Source organism: Ochlerotatus camptorhynchus, unplaced genomic scaffold (assembly GCF_037179485.1).
Source record: "Ochlerotatus camptorhynchus isolate MF236.1 unplaced genomic scaffold, CSIRO-AGI_Acam_v1.1 ptg000135l, whole genome shotgun sequence".
Classification (NCBI taxonomy): Eukaryota; Metazoa; Arthropoda; class Insecta; order Diptera; family Culicidae; genus Ochlerotatus; species Ochlerotatus camptorhynchus.
Window position 1 is genome coordinate 1874214 of NW_027040625.1, and position 17986 is coordinate 1892199.

Sequence of the window (17986 nt, forward strand, 5' to 3'; positions counted from 1 at the left end):
TTGGACGGTAGCTAGAAGCTTCAGCTGGATTTTTATCCGGCTTCAAAATTGGAACAACTTTTGCATTTTTCCATTTATCAGGAAAGTATGCCAAATGGAAACATCTGTTAAATAATTTTACCAAGAAAGACAAGGTACTCTCTGGGAGTTTTTTGATGAGGATATAGAAAATTCCATCATCACCTGGAGCTTTCATATTTTGAAAATTTTTAGTTATAGACCTTACTTCGTCCAAATCAGTCCCCCAGGAATCATCAAAAATATTTTCCCGAGAGAAAATATTCAGAAAATCCCGAGCAACCTGATCCTCAATAGGACTAGTAAGACCCAAACTGAAATTATGGGAACTCTCGAATTGCTTAGCAAGTTTCTGAGCTTTTTCCAAATTTGTGATCAAAATTTTACCACCTTCTTTAAGCGCTGGAATAGGCTTTTGAGGTTTTTTCAAAATTTTTGTGAGTTTCCAAAAGGGTTTGGAACTCGGGTCTAATTTAGAAATATTATTTTCAAAAGTTTTGTTCCTCAGGGCAGAGAATCGCTTTTTAATTTGTTTTTGCAAATCCCGCCAGATAACTTTCATGGCAGGATCGCGTGTTCTTTGATATTGTCTCCTACGGACATTTTTAAGACGGATCAAGAGCTGAAGATCATCGTCTATTATAATTGAATCGAATTTAACCTCGCATTTTGGTACTGAGGCAGCTCTTGCTTCAACTATAGAAGTAGTCAGAGATTCAAGGGCATAATTAATTTCATCTTTGGTTTGCAAAGGAATGTTTGGATCGAAGTTATATTCCATAAATGTTCGATACCGCTCCCAATTAGCTCTATGGTAATTGAAAGTAGAGCTGTTGGGATTAGAAATTATTTCTTGGGATATTTCAAAAGTTACTGGAAGGTGATCAGAACCGAAGTCAGCATGGGTAACCAATTGGCTACAAAGTTGACATGAATCAGTTAAGACCAAATCAATAGTGGAGGGATTTCTTGCAGAAGAAAAGCATGTTGGGCTGTTTGGATATTGAATAGTGTAATAACCTGCAGAACAATCATCAAACAGAATATTACCATTGGAATTGCTTTGAACATTATTCCATGAGCGGTGTTTTGCATTAAAATCACCAATAATGAAGAATTTAGACCTATGACGGGTAAGTTTCTGGAGGTCACCCTTGAGAAAATTCTTTTGCTGGCCTACGCATTGGAATGGCAAATAGGCAGCTATAAACGTAAGTTGTCCAAATTTTGTTTCAACAGAAACTCCCAAAGTTTCAAAAACTTTGGTTTCAATTGAAGAAAGAATTTTATGTTTGATTCGTCTATGAATAATGATGGCAACGCCACCACAGGGTCCATCAAGACGATCATTTCTATAAATCAAGTAATTTGCGTCCTTCTTAACCTTATGGGCAGGTTTAAGGAACGTTTCAGTTATAACGGCAATATGCACGTTATGAACTCTTAAAAAGTTAAATAGCTCGTCTTCATTATCTTTAAGAGATCGAGCATTCCAATTTACAATATTTAATGCTTTAAAATCCATTACTGAATTTTAAAGTCATGACAATATTATTTGCAAATTTTACTCCAGTTTGAATAGCATCAAACATGGAGTTAGATTTAAGCATATCAGAAATCATGTCAATTAATGATTTCTGTAAAAATTCCATTTTGGGGGCAGTAATGCTTCCTAAGTCAAAATTGTCAAAATTTCCATTAGAACGTTGGTTAGTATTTTGATTTCTACCCGCTGCAATAGCAGCATAGGTAGCTCCATTAACTCGCTGAACATTGTTAGCAGCGAGGGGAGTAGGTACAGATGAAACATTTGAAGCAGGGGAGATATTTGTACCTACGGGTACGAATGTAGAATTTGTTCCTCGCTGACCGTTGTTAACAGCAGAGGAATTTGTACCTGGTCGGAAACGTGGAGCGTTTCCTACCTGACGGTTAGAACGAGATTGTAGGATCGCTTTGCGAGTCTTACATTCCCAAAAATTGGATTTGTGGTTTTCACCACAATTTGAACATTTAAATTTCTTAGGATCTTCCTTCACAGGACAGTCGTCCTTTGCGTGAGAGGAATCACCACAATTCATGCATTTAGCTGGCATGTAGCAATTTTTAGTTCCGTGACCCCATCCCTGGCACTTACGGCACTGGGTGAGGTTTTGGAAATTTCCTCCAGTCTTCCTGAAGTGTTCCCACTTCACTCGGACATGGAGCATAAGGCTAGCTTTTTCTAAGGCCTTAAGGTTGTTTAGTTCACTAGACTTGAAGTGAACTAAATAAAAATCATTAGAAATCCCGTTGCGCGAATCGCCAGGACGGGATTTCATTTTCATTTTGATTACTTGGAGTGGCACAACTCCAAGTAATTTTGCCAGTTCATCTTTGATCTGATCCAGGGATTCACCACTGGGCAGTCCTTTCATGACAACCTTGAACACACGTTCAGTTTTGGTGTCGTAAGTAAAAAATTTGTGCTTCTTCTCAGTAAGATACTTGAGAAGACATTTAAATCCGTCCAAGGTTTCAGCCAATACACGGCATTCACCCCGACGTCCAATTTGTAGTGAAAACTTAACTTTCACGAAATTCAAAAGTTCCATGCGAAGAGCATGGAAATCGGAAGTGGTTATCACAATAGAGGGAATCTTTTCCTTCTTGGCATTAAGCCGGGAAAGTTTACTAGAATTTTTCTTGGATGATGGATCATTCTCATCATCCGTGAGCAAATCAAATTGATTACTCAAATTAATTTCATCAGAAGGGAGGTCAAGAGTTTGCCCCTTTCTTTTGCGTTTAGGCGTCATGGCGGCAGTAATTTTTTATCCAGATCGACTTCCAAGCAGATTACTATAAGAATCTGAAGGATCGAAGAGGAATTTTCCAAATCGATATCCAAGAAGGATTACCTCGGGTAGGGTCCAAACAAGGATCGAAGAGGAATAAGAGTTGAACAAGGTAGAAAATTTTTACAGGTTGAGCACTGAAAAGTGCTGTTTAAATTTGTTGTAGCTTTAGGTAGTAGTAACACTTCCTTCAGCAAAAAGCAAATAGATCCGCACGGCAAGAGAGCACGATGCGGACTGATGACAGAACCCTTTGATATTTGGAATTCAGTTCCCATCCAAGTAATGCAATTCATTCGAAATGTAATATCTGGTCGCTTCATAAAATGGTGATGCGACATGCTGATAAAGCAATATGAATTGTGAACTTCAGAAGAAGCTAATAGACCTTTCCGATAACAAGCTTACCTATAAATTCAATATAACGCTCTGGGATTGCATTCAATTGCGATTACGTTTTGAGCAAAGTTTCTTGGCTTAGTAAGGACTACAATTTTGTGGTAAAAATAGTTAATTTTTTGTCCACAAAGATGGCGCAGCGATACAATTGTTTATTTATTTCGCAAGCCAGACGTTAACCCCCCCCCCCCCCCCCCAAATTAGGTTTACAAATGCAACCCATCATGATCGTTCGTTTTGAACTAAAAGTATTATTCGTCCCCTATGCATGATTCCATTTATGCATGGACTTGGTCAGAGAACAATTCCCAAGAAGCTTAGATTCAAATATGTTCAATATATTTTTGAACTTGTTTCGTTCTACCTAGACCTGTCCTTCTATTTCCCAGAAGTTCTTTCGGCTTACCCTTAAAAAAAATCATTTATTTATTAGCTAGAGTAAGGTCTGAAGAGGGTAGGTAGATAGTTCTGCTAGAGTACGGCAGTATGATAATTGAATAGAAGTTGAAAATGAACGGAGGGCCATTAATACGACAGTACTAGTCAAACGCACACTTCTTTACCTAACTAATTATTGGCCCTTCGCTCATTTTCAACTTCTATTCAATTTTCATACTGCCGTACTCTAGCGGAACTATATAACTATATCCTCTTCAGACCTTTCTCTAGTCAATAAATTATCACACTATAGCTTCATGTTAGATAGTAGAACTGGGACTTCCTCTATCCGGATACTTCAGTTTTTTTTTTCAATAAACTTACTTTCAGACAAATGAAATAGTGTTGAATTGATATTCAGTATACAGAATATCAGGCTTTCTAGTGCCCAATATTTAAATTTAATAAATTGAGAAAACGTTGAGATGGTTATCAGGCGGACAGTAACTATCCGGATATACGGATAGTGAAATTTCAAATTTATTCTCCCTATGACAGTTTTATTTTTTGCTGTTCTAAATATTTGTCAAAAAGTTGATTTTTAGGTGCTCATGTGACCTGATGTGGAATGGCAGATCAGTTAATTGCCAAAATTTAATAAAATTGAATAATAAAAATAACCGGATAATCCGAGTCCCAGCACTATTAGATAGCATTTGCAACCAACTCTGAAAATGAATCAAACCTACTTTTCGTCGAGTAACGAACTTTTCACTCTCGAACCACTTAATTTTCCATGACCACTTAATTTTCCATGACATTTCGTCTCATCATTTATGTCAGAGATGGATTCCGTCACGTGTATGTTAGTTATTTCTTAGTGTGTAGATAATGAAACCAGAATAAAACGTGCAATTAAGCTATACGACAGACTTTTTGATGATTGTTAATAAATTACAAATGATGTCACTAGCGGCGCCGGTGGTGTAGTGCTAAGCGTGATTGCCTCTCACCCCAAAAGGCCTGGGTTCAATTCCAGCCGGCGCCGTCGGGATTTTCTGAGGCATTCCTTCGGAAGGGAAGTAAACCCGTCGGTCCCCGGTCTATGAGTTGATGAGTCGATAGGTAGGGTCCAGGTGTGGGAGCTGCCATCCTGGCGTCGGAAGCATTGGTACTCAGTAAGGAAAACAATATCGACGGAAAAAAACAAGTTATTTTGAATTCCAGAAAGTCCACATCTGTGCAGATTGTCTGACAGAATTTCAAGAGAAACTGAATCAAAAGCCCCCTTAATGTCCAAGAATACTGAAGACAATTGCTCCTTGTGCGCAAAGGCCAGTTGAATATCTGTGGAAAGCAGCTCTAGATAATCGTTTGTTCCTTTGTTCTTGCGGAACCCAAACTGTGTATTTGATAGCAAGTTATTTGCTTCGACCCACTGATCGAGTCTCCGAAGGATCAATTTCTTCAACAATTTCCTAATGCACGAAAGCATAGCAATAAGACGGTATAAGTTATGGTCAGACGCTGGTTTGCCTGGTTTTTGAATGGCTATTACTTTGACCTGTCTCCATTCAGGCGGTATAATGTTGTTTTCTAGTAAGGAATTGAATAAGTCTAGCAAGCCTTTTTTTAGCGATATCTGGGAGATTTTTCCAGATTTCGTTTCCGCTCCGTCGAAGTGTGTGGCCGATCCACCTCCACTTTCGCTCTCGAATTTCTGTTGCTATCGGCTTCTGATGACATCGACGATGGAGCTCGGCATTCGAAATCCAGTTGTGAGGCCACCAGGCACGAATTATATATCGCAGGCATCGGTTGATGAAGACCTGCAGCTTTTGAGTGTTCTCCGCTGATACACACCACGTCTCGCTGGCGTATAACAACACAGATTTCGTGTACGAGTTGAAAATTCGGATTTTGGTGCGTTGACTTATCTGGTTGGATCTCGTGCATCTATGTCGCTCTTGGTCCCGCTGTCCGATGCTATTTGGCTGCCAAGATATTGGAAACATTCGACCTTCTACACTGCTTGCCCCGCTACCGTAAAGTTGGAAGGGTTGCCCGTGTTGATATCCAACGATTTGGCCTTGTTGACGTTGATGGTGAGACCCGCCGCAGAGGAGCGTTCGGCTAGGTCATTGAGCTTACTCTGCATATCAGAGCGCCGTTGTGCTAGTAGAGCAACATCATCAGCTAAATCGAAGTCGTTGAGATGCTCCATGGTGATAGGCTGCCAAAGCAGCCCACGGTTCGGTACACGGTCAATTGCACCTACCATGATCTCGTCGATTACGATGAGAAACAGTAGCGGTGATAGCATACATCCTTGTCTCACACGATCGACTACCCGGATAGGGTCGGACAAGGCTCCGTTATGCGCAACTCTGCACGTGCGCTTCGATGAGGTTGACGATTTTATCCGGGACTCCCTTACGTCTCAGGGCGCCCCACAGATTCTCGTGATTGAGACGGTTGAAAGCTTTTTCTGCCTGCCTGCTGCCGTCGGAGAGTCGCGTCGATCTTCTCCTGTATCCGATTTAGGATAACTTTGCACAGAACCTTGAGACCTTGGGACCTTCACTAAGATGCCCTGCATCCAGTCGACCGGAAAAGTCGCGGTGTCCCAGATATTACAGAATAGTTGATGCAACATTTGTGCGGATAGCATGGGGTCAGCTTTGAGCATCTCTGCTGATATGCGATCGACCTTGTTGGATTCCATGCTTCGGATAGCTGCTTCAATCTCCTGCAGTGATGGGGACTCGGAATTGACGCGAATGATGCGCCGCACCCTACGCGGATCATGCCGAGATGTTGATGGCTGGTTGGCCGTCGAAGCTTGAAGAAGTTGTTCGAAGTGCTCAAACCAGCGTTTCTGCTGGTCAGTGGGGTCGGTAAGCAATTGTCCAGTCGTGTCCTTCACTGGCATCCTCGCGTTCATCCTTGCTCCACTCAGGCGTCGTGAGATATATCGCCAGTGTTTGCGGCTTTCTCCTCTTCGTCGGCTAGGGAGTTCATCCACGCTCACTTGTCGCGTCTTCAAGAGCGCTTGACTTCCTTCTCTAGAGCCGAGTACCGTTGACGGGCTTCGTTCTTGGCTCCTCTGGTTCTCGCCTGCTCTATCGCGGCTTTTGCTTCTCTACGCTCCTCAATCTTCCGCCAGGTTTCATCTGTGATCCACTCTTTCCTCAGGGTGCTCAGCTCACCCAAGTTGTTCTCGCTTGTTTCTATAAAGGCATTCTCGATGGCCGTCCATTGTTCTTCTACGCTGCCACCTTCTGGAACGTCCGCAGATCGAGTCTCAAGTTCTTCAACAAAAGACCTTTTTACCGCTGGATCTTCAAGTCGGCGAGTGATGGTCAGACGCGATGTCGGCGCTGCGTTTATTCCGGACATCAAGAAGGCTCTGTCTCCACTTTCGGCTGATGCAGATGTGGTCGATCTGATTTTCGGTATGTCCATCACGGGAAACCCACGTGACTTGGTGCACTGGCCGATTGGGGAAGAGCGAGCCCCCGATCACCATGTCGTTATTGCCACAAAATTCTGCAAACAGCTCACCGTTCTCGCTCATTTTGCCGAGACCATGGCGTCCCATGACACGCTCATAGTCCATGTTGTCGGAGCAGATCTTCGCATAGAAGTCGCCAGTGTAGATTTTGATGTCACCCACGACGGCATTCAGTTGACTGTAAAAAATCTCCTTGCTCGGCAGCATCGGTTGGCGCATAACATTGGATTATGGTAAGGTTACGAACCCGTGTTCTAAATCTGGCAACGATTATCCTCACATTAACAGGCTCCCACTTGATGAGCGCAGCACTTGCCTGGACGCTAAGTAGGAGACCAACTCCACGATGGCGGGGAGCGTTTTCAACTCGAATACCAGAGTATAGTAGTACCTGTCCCGACGGCAGTTTGTGTTCTCCAAACTTTGGCCAACGAACTTCACTCAGTCCCAGGATTTCTAGCTTCATGCGTCGCGCCTCGTTGGCGAGTTGTGCCAGTCTACCCTGCTGGGCTAACGTCATTACATTCCATGATCCAATTCGTGTCCGTTGTTTTGCGCTAAAAGTCGTTGCCGTTAAATCAGTTCGATGTCTTTCTCTGTTGGTTTCTGTAACAATTGTAAAGGTTTCAGAGACAGTAGGTGGTTGGCCTAAGGTCTCCTATCCGCCGTGATGGGGCTGCCATCTTAGGTATAGCTTCCGGGTATAGCTAGGTATATCGCTCCTTCCAGATTGTCACTCACCATTTTGTAGCCGGCTATCGAGAGATTAAATCAACAACAAATAAACAATAGGGTATACGCTCCTATAGTTGCGGTACGTTAGAAGCGTTAGGTTCCTATAAATGTGTATGGAGACTCCGTACACAACTATAGGAACCTAACGCTTCTAACGTACCGCAACTATAGGACCGTTTCCCCTACATACTTTTGGTTGCATCGCCAACTTGAGGTTAATCCTAACCGAATACCCTACCCAACCCTCCAACTCCGTAGCACTTATGAGGGTGTCGCTAAGTCGGTGGCCTCTCGTTAAGTAAGTACTACATCAACATTTCCTTCCCTATCCCTAGTTATGGTAAAGATGGGCGTGGCCGGGAATAGCGACAGTCATGCTTCTGTTACTCTTGTTTAGATTGGAACAAATGTTTACTCCCCAGCATTATTCCTGAAAGTAGTCTAACTGAGAATTTCAGAAGAGACGTGAGTGTCGCTAGTATCCAATCTACGAAGTATATCATTACAACGCTAACGCTAACGCTACTTGTCTTATGTTCTGGACTAAAACATACAGTTTTGAGAAATTATAGTATATCGATATTTAATCGCTGGCGTCTTCAGGCTCTACCAATTGGCCTTGAGTTCAGGGTATTTTCTTCAACGTCTGGGACCTCCGTAAAACTTCAAGCACTTCTAAGCAGTTCATTGAACATCGTAAAAATTGTAGAAATTCTAGGAACTTCATAGACCTTCAGAAAAAAAAAATCGTAGAAACAAGGAACTTGGAAAAGTTCTGAAAACTACGTAGATGTGAAAATTCTATTTAAGTTTGAGGAGCTTCGTAGAAGTTAAGGGATCATTATTTTATTTCGGGGAAGAGCATTATTGATCGGGAACCTCTATATAATTTCAGGGCACTTTTTTGAAGCCTCATGGATTTGGTCTAGTTATGGAAATTACGTACAAATTCAAGAAATTTCATTCATAGAGCTTCGCAGAAAATTAACGAGAAACGTAGAAGTGCAGCAAATTTTGTAGATGTTTTTCGAATTTCGTAGCATTTTGAGGAGCTGCGTAAAACTTCATATAAGTGTAAGGAATTTTGAAAAAGTTCAGGGAATTGTAGAAGATCTGAAAATAATTCAATAAACTTCTAAGAACTTCAGGGATCATCGCTTCAGTTTATCTAGCTTCTTTGAAGTTTGTCACAGATCTTACTTCAAAAAAGCTTCATGAACTTCTTGGAGGTTTTTAAAAACTTCGTTAAATTTCAGGGATCATTGAAATTTGCAAAGAAGTTCCTGATTTGGCAGGCGATTTGCGGATGTGATGAAATAAGCACTCCCTTCATCATTTCCGGAACAATCAACGGTGCGATTTACACGGAAAAGTGCATTGAGAAGCGGTTCTTGCCATTCATAAGGAAGCACAAAGGATCAACTTTGTTTTGGCCTGATCCAGAATCCTGCCACTACGCTCGAAACGTGTTGTGCCAAAAGATATGAACCCACTAAACTCACCGGAACTTCGCTCAATTGAAAAACTCTGGGCAATTATGAACACGGAACTTTGCAAGCATCCCAAAACTATTAAATCAGAGCTGGAGTTGAAGAAAATTTGGGTGAAATTTGTTGTTGAAAATTTGATGGGTGGAGTGAAAAGGAAGGGGCGGGCATTCGGGATGGGAGACGAAATTGAATAAAACAAATTTTGTAAATCATCATTCATTAGTTGTTTTTCATTCACTGAAAATTTCAAGAAAATCCGATAATCGGTTTAATTTTGGTGAGTAAATATGTGTGTGTCATTTTTATCGAATACACCCTTTACCTGGTAAACGAAAGCATCCAAAGACGCCATATATGTTTTGCAAAAAAAAACATGTCAATTTGAAGCAGTCTTGGAGCCTTTTGGACTATTCCTTTTAACTATATGTAGCTAATAATATAAAACCGGGAAAACTATGACGGGCAAACGGGAAAGAACCGGGAATTTTTTTTTTTTATTCTAGTGGCCACCCTGTTTATCGTATGTCATATAATACTTCTGATTCCCTGACCAACACTAGAGTCGGTTTATAATGAGTCACGCCAAGAGTGAAGCCAAGTCTACCTATTGAACTGTCAAACCGGCTACCTATCGTGCAAAGTAAACAAGCATTACGATGCAATGAAAGGTCCACGAAAAGTATTGCAATTTAATATAAAATATAATCGAAGAAATGATCATATACACGCAGTGAGCATTACATTGTCATGCGATACGTTTTGTAATGATCAGTAATGACAATTTCTACTATTTTTCTTTAAGATAATTCGTCAAAATCCCTGATAATATAATGATTTACTACAGCCGTTAATATTTTCCTCGCTAGAAGTCATTTGAAGTTGATGCAGAAGTCCTCTGTTGCCAAGTTAAAAGAAAGGGAATCGTTCAAAAACCGTGATGCGAGTTCAACTGTTTTTCTCTTGGCGTGACTCATTATACACCGACTCTAACCAACACGTTTTAATAGAATGTCACTTGTCTTTTTCTTTCCAACGAGATTCATATGACAGAAGCAGCCGACTGTAGTGTGCCATGTTTTCTACAATTTTACGTCATACATTCCACCTCTCTTCGTTACAGATCCTCCAAACCATTCCGTTCGACCGGGTCCACGTCAAGGTCATCTCCATCCATCTGGTGCACTACTACGAGGAGGACGAAATGATCATCGACGTGGACGAATATGTGCAGAACATCACCCGCTTCCTGCTGAGCAAGTCGTACAAAATGGTCCACAGCTACGATCGCAACTTCATCTACCAGTACGTGAGCGTCAACAGTGGTCTCGGCGCCAGCATCAGCCGGGTCAATAGCGTGGTGGGTCCGAGCGATGGTACCGTGTCCAGTTCGGGTGGCAGCGGTGAAGGAAGTACCAGCACGAGCAGCAGCAGCAGCAGCAGTATTAGTAATGTTAAGACCACTAGCAATAAGATTAGCAATAGCGAGAAGGGTGAAGTGGTGCGGAAGATGGTTACCACAGCTTCGCCGGCTTCCGTATCCACAGTGAAGATTGCCGTCGCTGCCGAGATGCTGCTCGAAGGTGGTATTGGCACTAGCAGCAGTAGCATTGTTAGCTCGATGGTAAACGTAGAACGCGGAGCGATTGTGGAAGAAGACCTGGAAGAGGAACCGGAGCTGCAACAGCAAGGTTCCAGCTCGCCTCCGATGGTCAGTTCGCTGTAGTTGGAGCAGCAGGTTGAGAAGTTTGACACGGAAAGCGTCCGCAGTTGCCTTGATTGTATGACTTCGAATTCAAGAATAAGTTAGTGCGTGCGCGAATTAGGATACGATCTTTTACACGAAACACCGAAGCTACCGATTCATCATTCCAGAATGGTTTTTTGCTCTCTATTTTTTCGTCGGTGTGATGCGTGACGATGTGGCTGGCGGTCGATCAGTTTTGTTGTATGTAGATAGTGGAGGAAGTTTGGAGGAAAAATAGGTAGCATCTAGCCGAAGAAATCCTATCACCAAGAACGGGTTCACATAATATGTTCTTTAACCTTACTGGGAGGTTTGTTTCAGTTTTGCATTTCTTTCAACGCTCTCTGAACGGAATTGAAACATACCGAAACGAATAGGAGAAAGATTATATCGAAATATATTCATATTTATTGAATTCTAGCATTTAGGACAAATATCATCTACTTATTTTCAGAGACGTACAGTTTCGCAGTAACATTTTAGAAGATTTTCGATTGGAGAAACATGATTGCTCAAAAAAAAACAAAACAGTTTGAAGAAGAAAGATTTGAATTCATTGTTGGCAAAGGAAAAATTTGAATTGTGTTCGATCAAAGTTTGCTCGATACTGCCTTCTTTTGGGGCAAATTTTAGTTTGAACTGAAATATCCATCGTACGCAGAAAACGTACAATTATCATGCATTTTTGGTTAAGATTTAGTAGTTAGAGAGCAACTTGAAATTAAGTTGCTAATTAGTATTATTACTCTGCGTCAAGTATTGTATTTTGTTCAATTTCTTTTAATGAAGCAAAAAAAAAGTGAAATTGTATCGATTTTAATCTCTTATTTTATCTTCTAATTACAAAACGATCCTATCATAAACCATAACAAGAACAAGTGAGAAAACTGAATTGCTGCGCGGGCAGATAATACAGAACCGTGAATGTAGTTTTATACATTTATCTACTTAAGCGAAACCGGCCCCCGGTTGCGTGGCAGTGAACGAACACAGAAACTGATTAACTATTAAGTACCTTTCATTTTACTGTTGTTAAAATTACACTGATAGTAAAGGAAATACGGCCTGAAGAAGGTTAAGTTTCACTTGAAGAAATAACTGCTCGTCGCAAATGATTGTGAAAGAAATCTCCTTGGTTGTTAAATCACAACTGCGTTGAACTTTTCGGTTGTGCACTTTGCGCGTAACAAAATGCAAGTGCATGTGTTATTAAGCGCATCCCATTATTTTTGAGGTTAAGCTCGCTTTCAAAACTAAAATCCAGCTTCGTCTGTTGCAGTTATGCACTGCTGCCTTATTTATAAGTTCACTTAATGAGCGCAAAATCATCCACCCAACTTATAGATAACCCGCTTTTTCGGTAATTCATACAAATATTTTGCAGACTGCAGGTTGCAGCTGTGGTAAGTGCTTGCTGCTGTCCATGCGGTGTGGCTAGGTCATTGCAGCGATGTGTTGCTGTTACTTGAAGTAACATACTTAATGAAAAACCCTATTCCTTTGAAGTGGACCGAATTCGAATAGACTACCACACCGTTCCGTGGACATCCGGTAATCTGAACGTTTTAAGGCTGTGAACCATTTGCCAAGTTAAATTTAACTCGTGGTTAAAAGTGACATTTCGAAAGTTATTTTCTATGTTCGAAAATCCCCGTGCTGTCGATCGACCGGTTTTCGAGCCACGGTTGTCAAAATTTAACTTCTTGTCTGTCAGAAATAACCATGCTCGGATAGCAGGGTTAATCGATAACTTTTCATCTGTCAAATTTTAACCAAAAGTTAAAATAATCCACCAAATGGTTCAGAGCCTAAATCTGAGCACTTTTTAATTTGAACCCCAAATCTGCGCGCCGTGCACAAGCAGCCCATGCGACACAGCTCACTCGGGGCGGTAGAAGGAAACGAGCAAATTGTTGGCAAGCTGCTTCGCTAATTTGGTTTTGAACCGTCGGGGTTAACCTCAATCTGATGACAGTTCAGTGGTACTGTTTACGTGAACTTAGTCGATTTTTTCTTGGGTAGATTTTCTCGATTATTTTTCAGACTGCAGTGAGATGTAAACCACACTTCTGCATTGTTCACTAGCAACATTCTTTCACCGCGCTGTTCCTCGACAATTTTCAAGTTAAAATTCGGAAATTTTAAAATATTTTTTTGACGTAGGACTACGTCTTTGATTTCTATATGGGGGTACACTTTGTGAAAACCGAAAATGGAACATGTAACAAATTAAGAAAGATTTTGAACGTTAATAACTCAGCTGCCCCTGGTCCAATTTCAATAATTTTATCACCAATCGATCAGAAATATGGCTACGCATCGATAATAAGGCTTCCGAAAGTTGAGTTTCAACAAGAAACAATTGAAAAACTGGTAAATGTCCAGCATTGTCCAAAAGCGTCGAATTAACTAACAAATCCACCAATTACCTACATGCATATGCTGCTTACCCAACACAGTCGTCAGAGAGTAGTATGTTGATGAAACAAGTCGAAGTGGCATTCGCCTCCGATCCTCAGGCGCGTGCGAATAGGGAGGATGGAATTGCGTAATATTTTGCACACTCATCGCCATACTCAGAACCACACGCTCCCAACGACCACACCATTATGTGGTGGTGTTCGGTCGTCGAAATTAGTACCAGCAGTAGCAGTGCTTTCGGCGTGTGGCGTTGAAAATTGTTCTCCAGTAACAACGAAAGGCTGCCTGCAAGCAGCGAGCTGCAGAGCCCACATAAGCAACCATCAAAGGAGGAAGAAGCTGCACCGCTATGCTATGGATCGGAATCAGTAGCTCTTCGTGAGTCGCTGCGGGTCGGTCATCTATACCATGCGTGTCACCCTCGCTCCAAACGACATCCAGCTCGACAGCCTTATGCGTGTTGAACACCCAGCTCAGAATTACTCAACCATCACTACAAAACGGTCCTTTTTAGGGCCACCAAAAATTTGTTAAAGAGTATTATTTGGACATTGGTCAAGGTCATCAGTTCCCGCAAGCAGCTAGCTATCAAGGCTCAACCTGTCTATAGAAGGTGTGGAATTGTAGGCCTGAATATATTGGTGCAATTAGTTTTTCCTCGGCTTTCATTCAGCACGATTCGTTTCTTTCGTTTAATCAATAACCCTTGTAGTGACGTCGACAAGATTGATTCAATCGGCGCTTACATATGACATTTAATGTGGATTGTAGAATTTTTTTGTATGTTACCAAAATTTATGAATGGTTTGCCACTAAATGTTGAGATAATTTATTGATTATTGAATTATCACACTGTATACCATGAAAAAGCAGCCTGTTTGTGAGTTTTTGCCTGTTTTCAAGTAAGGAGTTATCATAAAAAAACAAATCGCCAGCTGGTATTTCCCGGCGACTTTACAAATAAATAAAATCAAACAAAATCATCATGCAGACCTAGCTAGGATTTGTTTTACTTCATATTTCACAAAATTGCTTCCGAGTGTTAAGACATCGTCTCTCGCAAAGTTTACATTTTTCCCTCTACCAACACATACATCAGGGCTAGATAGATCTCCACAGGATCTACAGAATCCACGCAATTTCAAAAAACCAAAATGCACAGCATTACGAAAAGAGGTCAGGTTTCGACCAATAGCAGATAGATTTTAATTCTAAACAAGCCAAACGATTGGAAATTTATCTACCAATCTGCTAAAATGAACACTTAGTTAATTTTCAATAGGTCACAATTGAAAAATACCAAATGTCCAACTGTTGCAATGGTGATCAAAATTATCACCGAATGTCTGAAAACAGCGCATTCTCTAACACAGACTTAAAAATCGATTTCGATGCGGTCCCACTGAACAGTACTCATTCAATCACCGTAAGTGTGGGTGTCCAGTCCAGCAGCAGCAGCAGGAGTGCTTTCAACAACAACAACAACAACAACAACGAAAGGCTGCATGCAAGCAGCGAGCTGCAGAGTTCTTATGAGCAACCATAGAGAAGGAGGAAGAAGTCCCACCGCTAGGCTAGAATCGGAATCAGTAGCTCGTCGTGTTCAGCTCAGCATTACACAACCATCACTACAAAATGGTCTTTTTCAGGACCACCATAAATTTGTTACGATTATTATTTGGACATTTGTCAAGGTCATCAGTTCCCGCAAGCAGCTAGCTATCAAGGCTCAACCTGGTCTCTATAGAAGGTGTGGAATTGTAGGCCTGAATGTATTGGTGAGATTAATCATCGTCCGACCATTTTCCAGAACACGCTTTTAGGCAGTGTTAAAAATCCATATAGAATTTGAGAGAAGTGGGAATAATTCGCTTTGGGTGTATATTAGAGTGATGCAAAATTTGAAATTTTCGCTCCACAATACCTAAACGATTCCAAATCGGATCCTGACTAACCTCTCAAAATTTGAACCCATTTGGTGAGAAACTGAGATGGCACAAACCATTTGAAGTTTGTATGGGAATTACTATGGGACAACCAAGATTTTTGTTCATGTCTATCTAATAATTCACCATATCGGTCTGCTTCAAAAGCTTTCAACTATAGTTGTAGGAAATTTTTCCAGCTACAACTTTGCTGAAGACCACTTTTTGATTAAATGCAAGGATCGAAAGTTATCAATGGTTCAATGCGCTAATGTCTTATGATCATGCTCAATCAAACTGCTCAGCAGGCAACATTGGTGTTTCTGGGGTGTTGAATAGGACACAAAAATCATGTAAATACTGCAAAATACAGTGTTGCCTAGTACAGAGCAGCTGCTTGATCTTGTCATAAGTTTACCAATCTCTTAAATAATTAATAACTTTTTCCTGTCTCCTTTTACATAGAAACGATCTTTGGCAAAGTTGTAGCTGAGAAAATTTTCTATAAGAATAGCTATCGAACTGTTTCGCAGCTCAATATGGAAAAAGATTGGAAGGCAATGAACAAAAAGTTGAGATTTCCCATAGGTATTTACATGTAAACTTCAAATGGCTTGTGCGAAGTCTGTTTCTAACCAAATGAGTTGAAACTTTGGAAGGCTAATCAGGACCCGATTTGAAACCATTTAAGCACTGTGGAGCGAAAAAGTCAAATTTTGCATCAGTCTAGTGTATATTCAGTCCCCAGGAAGCAAATAAAATCAAATTTGTGAGAAAATTAGCTCTCACGAGTTCAATCTCTCGAAGTCCCTCCTTTTTTACATATTCTGCACAAACGATACTTTCATATAATTCGGAAGGAAATCCTGTGAGGGGTGAATTGAATACACTTTAATACAAAAATGCGCAAAACTTAAAAATTCATGAATAACAAAAAATTCAAAATACACCTTTTAAAGTCGGGTAGATGAATCGAAAGTACTCAAGTTGACAGTCTCTTGGATTTTCTTCATCAACTTTCTCTTGGAAATAAATACTAAACAATTTGATACGCTTACAAATTAAAACGGAAAGAGTTAAGATAATTGATGATTGATCAATTAAAATAACTAAATGTTCACATTTTTTCCGTCCACTAGCGGTCATACGTCAAGATCCGTTCGTGCCCCTAAAGGGTGATACGGTCAAAATTTGGTCAATATCAACTTGACGTATTTCTTTCAATTTTGCATTTTAAAAACCTGAACACCCCTCATTTTGAAGGTGTGTGTGTGTAGAATGTTGCTCCTATTTTGATTTTGGAATTCACTCTTCAGTTGTCAAAATGCCGTCCAAGCAAGAAGAGCAGCGTATCAAAATTTTGCTCGCGCATCGTGAAAATCCGAGCTACTCGCACGCAAAGTTGGCAAAATCGCTAAAAGTTGCCAAATCAACCGTTACAAATGTAATTAAAGTGTTTGGGGAACGTTTGTCGACAGCCAGGAAGTCTGGATCGGGGGGAAATCGAAAACCGGAAGCCGCTGAGACGACAAAGAGAGTTGCCGGTAGTTTCAAGCGAAACCCTAACCTCTCTCTCCGAGATGCCGCAAATAAGCTGGGTGTATCGTCTACAACCGTGCATCGAGCCAAAAAACGAACCGGACTATCGACTTACAAGAAGGTAGTGACTCCAAATCGCGATGATAAACAAAATACGACGGCCAAAGCGCGATCCCGGAGGCTGTACACGACGATGCTGACGAAGTTTGACTGCGTGGTAATGGACGACGAAACCTACGTCAAAGCCGACTACAAGCAGCTTCCGGGACAGGAGTTTTATACGGCAAAAGGAAGGGGAAAGGTAGCAGATGTTTTCAAGCACATGAAACTGTCAAAGTTCGCAAAGAAATATCTGGTTTGGCAAGCCATCTGTACCTGTGGCTTGAAAAGCAGCATTTTCATAGCTTCCGGGACTGTCAACCAAGAAATTTACGTGAAAGAGTGTTTGAATAAACGTCTGCTGCCTTTCCTGAAGAAACACGGTTGTTCCGTACTGTTTTGGCCGGATTTGGCATCTTGCCATTACGGTAAAAAGGCCATGGAGTGGTACGCCGCCAACAACGTGCAGGTGGTTCCCAAGGACAAGAACCCTCCCAACACGCCAGAGCTCCGCCCAATTGAGAAATACTGGGCTATTGTCAAGCGGAACCTAAAGAAGACCAAAAAAACTGCTAAGGGCGAGCAGCAGTTCAAGGCAAACTGGCTTTCTGCGGCGAAGAAGGTGGACAAGGTGGCTGTACAAAATCTGATGGCAGGGGTCAAGCGTAAGGCCCGGCAATTCGGATTTGGAAAAGCGGAAGCCTAACTGAATATTTTTCCTGAATTTTATACTAATTGAACTTGAAAAAGAAGTTTAATTTGATTTTTTAAATAAACGATTTCACCGATTTACACGCGTTTTCCCTTGACCAAATTTTGACCGTATCACCCTTTAGGCACAGACCCTTCTACTTTTTTAAAACCTTTGATACCGATAAGCTTTAAAA

General features: G+C 41.2%; 1 protein-coding gene across 2 annotated transcripts in view; it reads left to right on the plus strand.

Moving 5' to 3' along the window:
- Positions 1-12213, plus strand: part of S (Star) — a 150482-nt gene extending 138269 nt beyond the window's left edge. For both annotated transcript variants that reach the window (XM_065220866.1, XM_065220865.1), the window contains exon 5: positions 10492-12213. In XM_065220866.1, coding sequence (XP_065076938.1) covers positions 10492-11094 — 603 coding nt within the window. In that variant the 3' untranslated portion in view covers positions 11095-12213. The remainder of the gene's footprint in view (positions 1-10491) is intronic.
- Positions 12214-17986: the final 5773 nt, after the last annotated feature.